Consider the following 6,429-nt stretch of genomic DNA (forward strand, 5'->3'; position numbering starts at 1 on the left):
GTAGAGCAGAATACAAAATCTGAATACAGAGAGTGATATTATATTATGCCAAAGTTTTTTCTTTTCTTTTTTTTTAAATGGTTGTCTAACGTTAGCCTCCCAAATCCTTATTTAGGCAGTAAATAAGTGATCTGATTTCCAAAAGTGCTGAAACACCAGCAGTTCCCTTTGAAACAAAAATCAGAACCATTATGTACATTAAAGTATGCAATTGGGAGCCTAAAATAATTCTTTGCAAGCTACATTACACTCTTCTTGTGGCCAAAACTAGCCATCAAACCGGAAAGTTTCAAAAAGCAACTATTAAAAAGCATTCAAAACATGTAATAGTTAATTATAAAATAATACCCATACAGAATTATAATTCTTCCAGTTTATGGTTAATGCTGCTGTGCTATATTTTTAAAACCCACACTTGAATATTAAACTGATTAATACAGAAATGAAAATCTATCTTATAGCATTATTTTCTTTTGTTAAATAATAACACTAACCATCCAGCTCTTAAAGAGCACAAAATAAGTAAGCCAAAACTGAACCATTTCTATATGTGGCAACTGAAACAAAACAAAATTCCTAGAACATTCAAAGGTTTGAAGTCTTTTGTTTTTGCAGATGTTATTTAATGCTGGAAAGGGGATAGCACTAGTGCTACCATTTCATATGGCTAAATTGGACTATGAAACTAACCTTAAGAGGTTCAGTGGTTTTTATAGGATCACTCTTCAATGCAGAGGAGAAATCTCTCCAATTGTTAGTCAAGAAAGATGTATAAAGATGTTCTAGATGTTACTCAAATATGAGTGCTAGAATTATACATCAATACAAGAAGCGTAATAGTACTTTCAAGTATAGGGCCAATGATAACAAAACAAATTCAGAGCAGACTATGTAATTATTTTACCTACCATTGCTAGAACACCTAGGATTACTGAAACAAAGGTGAGAAGATATGTATATGAAATTGTCCAGTTTGTTTACTCTGGGCATAGTCAGTTCTTCCCACCCTCTTCACACACCTGTTTGGGTGTGAAGAACTTCCTCCCCTCCCCCCCCAAAAAGATACAGGAAAATGTGGTGTAAACCCAGAAGAGCTGGCAGGATAATGCCGGGACAGTATCAAAACCAATTTTAACATTGTTCTTTTAACTGCCTAGATTTCATGTCCCTTTCAGTAGTTCCCCACTCACTCTAAGGCCCTTCCACATCACTTTTCCACCAAGCCAATACCAAGCCTCACGCACATGTGACCACCGCCCTAGCAGCAGGTTTAAGTGCCTACAGATTCGCCCTCTTTACTCGTCGTTAACTCTCGCCCTGCTGTTTCCTCCCTCGGCCGCTCTGGGTTACTGTCAGTTTGAAAGGTGCTCTGCTCTTCCCCCTTGCGAGCCACTTCCTGGAAGGACTCTGAACCCTGTCCGGGGCCATGTGCTTCACTGGGTAATCCCACCAGTCACTCATTGTCAGAGCTCCTGCCAGCGCCGGACTCCTCGGCCACACCACCGAAACCAGAGCGCCCTGGGGCATGGCTGGGCTGCGCTTGCTGCCTGCAGCGAGTGCTGAGCGCACGGCAGCTGGCTGGGGCCGGGCTAGAGACGGACACCTGTGCAATCCGCCCGGGACTCCCTGCCCACAGGGCGGACTAACCCCCCTGCTGCAGCCCGGGTAGGGGGGCGCGCTATTTCCGACACGCAGGTAACTCGCCTCGCCCAGCAGGTGCGTACCTCGGCGGCAGCCAAGCAGCGAGCCCGGCCCTGCCCCGCCCGCGCGCAGGGAGCTGCGTTTCCCCCGCACACGTGTCTGTCTCTAGGGGGCCGCCACTCACCTGCCTCCCAGCGCTGGGCTTGGAGCTGCTGGCTCAGCCCCGGGGAGGCTATTAAACCCCGGCCGGCCTCAGCCCCCACCCCGCACGCCAGGATCCCCGCAGCCCCCCGCGTAACCCAGCGGCCGCAGCCGGGATCGGCGTGCAGGCACTTACAGCCATAGCGGGGTCTCTGCAGCTCCTCATGGTACATCCTGGAGGCTGCTCCCACACACGCCGGGGGAGCCTACGGGGGCGCTTCTGCCGCGCTGCCCCGGGGCGCGCGGTGCTGGCACGCAACCCGCCGCTCCGCGCCCACAGCCCGGGGGCGGGGGGAGCTGCCCCACAGCGGCCCTGCCGCCTCCTGCAGCGGGAGCCTGCCTGGCCCCGCTCCCCCACAAACTTAGGCTGGGCTTGCGTCTAGTCCCGCCACAGCCTCCCAAACTTCAGGCGCGCGGGCTGCTCGGTGCAACTTCAGCCCTTCCTGGTGCCTGGCCGCCGCTGTCTTATCCGCTCCCTCCCCCTCTCTGATTTGCTCTCTCTCTGCGGAGGGGGCCGGCCCTTCACCTGGGTGCACCCTCCCTCCTGCCCAGGCTGCTCTGTGCGCTTACTCAGCGCTCTCCTCCCCCACTCCCAGCCCCTTTCCTTTCTCTCCAGCCAGCCCCGTTATTCAGCCGAGGGGAAGAGCCGCCAGGCAGCGACCCCTACCGCCCGCAGCCGGCCAGCGCACCCCTGCTCCAACCCTCTGGTCCCCCCCTCCAGTCCGCCCACAATCACTTCAGCCGCCGAGTCCTGAGGGAGGCGGCAGGAACCAGCCATCCCCAGCTGCAGCAGAAGCAGCAGCCCGCGCACACTGAAACCAGCCCGAGTGATCTGTCAGCCTGTTGGCGACAAACCTGTGGCTTGTGCGGTTTCCAGCACCCAGGAAAAGCACTAGAGAGGAAACAGAAGAGCAAAGGAACGTGCAGCCTGTTTCTGTCCCAGCTTGTTGCTCGGATACAAAGAGGCAAACACCCTGCTTCTCCGTTTGGGGCCCTTCCCTCCAAAGCCATTTCTTGCACCTGAGTGCTTCTTACTAGAAAGAAGCACAAAATAAAGAGCTGACGTTGCAGGCCCAGAGAGGAGGGGCAAACTAGCGGCATAAGTAACCGTCTGTTTGCTTATAAATATTAAACACCAGGCTTCTCTAGTTATATTTAAATTAAAAAAAAACCTCAACTGAAACAATCATTACTGAGTTGTCATCTTATGTGTAAATAACCATATTTAAACATGTTGGTGGACAACCCATGTTATAATACTATTTATCCTTGGCTGCATGGACAAAAAAATACCCACAGCATGGTAAAACATAGTAGAGAGCCATGTTTTAGCCATGGCAGAAATGTAGGATAAAGCATGGCTCTCTGAAATGTTTATAACATTTTCCATCCACATAAGTAATATATTATAAACCATATTATAATGTGTTTTGCCCCATGGATGGGCCTGGTTCTCATTTATACTCAACACTGCTCTGACAGTGCATAGGAATCTTAAAGTAGATGGAAATTACATGTGTGCTCATGTTAAAGTCCCTTTATTCTGCCAGAATGGTAACCTTAGTGTAACTGACAATCAGTCCTGGATATCTCTGGAGAATACAGGTACTAACAACAGGGTTCTTGCAGGAATATATTTCATCCCACCAAGGTAACTCGGGTGAGTTGGGTTGTCGTTTATCAGAGTCCTCAGAATGTTAGATTTAGACTCTCAGCAGTGGGATCCACCTGTAGAATGTGTCCAGTCACTGCATCTCTGTAACTGTTGCCAGAACTCATCATAAGTCCTTCCGGTTTGGATGAGTGTAATCATCACCATTTACATTTCCAGTGTTCCCATTTGCCAGTATGCACAGTGTGGTTGGGGTTGCAATGAGGATCTGCAGTTGGGGAGCTGGACTTTGTTTCAGATTTAATGTATCTAGTAGGTGTATTTTTGCTTGTGGGTGTTTATATAAATAAATATAAAGACTTTGTTATTTCAAAAGTCAGGAGAATCCAAATGAAAACTAAAACACACTTTAACAAATAAAAAAAATCAGTAAGCTCCTTTCAACACCATCAGTTCTGTTAAACGAGTAAAGAAACTTTCATTGTTAAGAGGGAGATTTAGGTTTTGTTTATTATTCATTAGGAAGTTTGTATTCTCTTTGGCACTGTTTGGGAGTATGAAATGGCCCTGAGGAATGTGTGCCCTCTCTTACCTGTCTGCGTTGAGGCCAGGCCATGCTGCTTGAAACCACTTATTTAGTTCAGTGTGTAACTGATTTGTCCTATCTGCTTGTTTTTTCCCTATGGAGAGAATATAAAAGGAGGTAGGGGGAAGATACATATGCTTTCATGAATATCAAAGCAGTTCCATTGACCTATTTAGGGCCTATGTTCTCCCCTTCATTAAGGCAACCAGAGGGAGCAGAAAGTGGCAGAACTGGGTGGGGCCTACAGAAGAGGGGAAGGATGGGGTGAGTCAGCAGCTAGGGTTGAAGCTCTGAAGAATAGCAAGCCAGGGTAGCATCATTCTATAGTATTTCCTTATCAGCCCAGCAGAGATCTATATAAGTCTTAAGCTGCTGCAAGCAATATTAATACCAGCTTCATGCTTGCAACCTTGTTTGCACAGGCACAAAGTGCTGTGAAAAGAGCAAATGGCAGCACAGCTTGCACAGGAAGAAGAACCAGCCATCAACAGTGAGAAGATGACTCCCCATAGACCCACAGGGTACATCTACATGACAAAAAAAAAATCCTGCGGCAGCATACCTCAGAACTTGGGTTTACAGACTTGGGCTCGTGCTACAGATAAAAATAGCATTGTAGACATTCCCACTCAGGCTCTGAGACCCATCCTCTTTGTCAGGTTTCAGAGGGCAAGTTCACAGCCCAATAGGAACATCTTCATGGCTGTTTTTAGTTTAGCGCCGAAGCACAAGGCCTGCAAGCCCAAGTCTGTAGACTTGGGCTCTGAGACTTGCAGCAGTGGGTGATTTTTTGCAGCGTAGACACACCCACAGTTTCCTCTCCCCACAGATCTCTAGAATCCCCACAGTTTAAAGGCAACACTGCTTCTCTGCAGCCTCCCACCTCAAATCTCCCACTTCTGAGGGTATCTATATACACACACACACACACTCTCTCTCTCTCTCCTGACCCGGAACTGAAAGTGTATTAAGCCTGAGCTAGCTTATCCAGCTCGGGGGTGTAAGTTAGAGGAAGAGCTCCACTGTAACTTGGGTTGGAACCCACCCACTTTGTAGTAAGGATTCAGGCTAACAAGTGCTGCTAGTCTTCCAATGCCTTCCCATTCCCACCCCCTCCAAAGGATAGACAAGTTCTACAGCAGTTAACAATTGACTGGGAAAGAATCCTAGAGTGTCTCAGCAAAAAGAATCATGGGATATGCCCCCAGACACACATACGTGATGCAGAAACAATGAGGACGCAGTAATGCAGTTAGCACTTAGCAATGGGGATGCTCACCCCCATGCTAGACTAACCCTTGTGCTCAGATCTAGGCGTCAAGCACCCAGGTTAACTGTGCAGGATAGGCATAACCTCAGGGGAGCATAAGGGAACTGTTAGGCGAACCTTTCAGAATTTTCGTGGTCTTCTATTCTGCATCTACAAATATGCATAAAGGACAAGATTTGGAGAGTACACACCACTAGAAACTATTTGACACACAAAGTGAAATCCTGGTTCCATTGACTTCAAGGGGGTCAAGCTTTCACCTACACTACCCTGTCATTGGAAATACAAATATGGAATGTGTATTATAGGTAATTGCTGGTTTTGATTGTAATCATGAAGACTCACTGTACTTTAACATGTCTGATTGAAGTTTCATTTTATGACTAAATGTTATATTAAATATATATATTAAACTTATTTTAAATGCAACATTTTGACAGAAGAAAGAAACTGGTTACTTTAATTTAAAAAATTTAACCTAAAAGAATGTGATTTATTTGTGCTTTCCACTGCAAGTTGCTCATAAGCAGTGTGAAAAAATGCAAAAGACCATTGAGAAATATGCCATATTTCATGATAGATGGAGGAATTCATCCTGTTTGGCTCCAAGGATTTTATCCCCAGGAGCCCAGTATAAGTTGTAAGTATCATGCAATAGTTTAAATTCCAGGTGTCATATTGTCATGGAAGAAGGATGTGGAAAGACAGATCTATTCTATTTTTCTTTTACTGCTTGACAGTGGAAAACAACTACCAATAAATACCAGGCAAAGTGCCAGTTTCATTTCCTCCATTTGAAACTGTGCCAGGAGAGTATTAAAGTAAAAAGTGAGACCAGCAAGCAAGAAATGTTTTTAATGGAGCATTAAAAAGGGTTGGTGGTTTTTTGTTTGTTTGTTTGTAGGAAAGGGATGACACTAGAAAAATTCTAGACAAGCTAAACGCAGTTTTTAAAAGTGTTATTACAAAACTCCATTGACTGCAAAGGGGGTCTATGCATCAAACACATTGCAGGATTGGAATCATAGAGAGGACACTATTTGCTAAAATATTTGCCACTTCAGTTATAGATGCATGATACTCTGCAATCCTCTGTTTTTTATTCAGGAATAAAAGTCA

The 6,429-nt window shown here is 46.1% G+C and overlaps 1 protein-coding gene and 1 long non-coding RNA gene across 3 annotated transcripts in view; one reads left to right on the forward strand and one right to left on the reverse strand.

The window, feature by feature from the left end:
• IQGAP2 (IQ motif containing GTPase activating protein 2) overlaps positions 1-2,219 on the reverse strand; it is a 245,345-nt gene extending 243,126 nt beyond the window's left edge. Inside the window, exon 1 of one of the 2 annotated variants that reach the window (XM_045020504.1) lies at positions 1,979-2,219. In XM_045020504.1, the coding sequence (XP_044876439.1) occupies positions 1,979-2,015 (37 nt within the window). In that variant the 5' untranslated portion in view covers positions 2,016-2,219. The remainder of the gene's footprint in view (positions 1-1,978) is intronic. The other variant, XM_045020505.1, reaches the window with a different exon arrangement.
• Positions 1,304-5,736, forward strand: LOC123372432. The gene is made up of 2 exons (XR_006580284.1): positions 1,304-1,695; positions 2,459-5,736. It is a non-coding gene; the product is annotated as an uncharacterized LOC123372432 (long non-coding RNA).
• The last annotated feature ends 693 nt before the right edge of the window (positions 5,737-6,429 follow it).

This window comes from Mauremys mutica, chromosome 6 (assembly GCF_020497125.1).
Source record: "Mauremys mutica isolate MM-2020 ecotype Southern chromosome 6, ASM2049712v1, whole genome shotgun sequence".
NCBI lineage: Eukaryota > Metazoa > Chordata > Testudines > Geoemydidae > Mauremys > Mauremys mutica.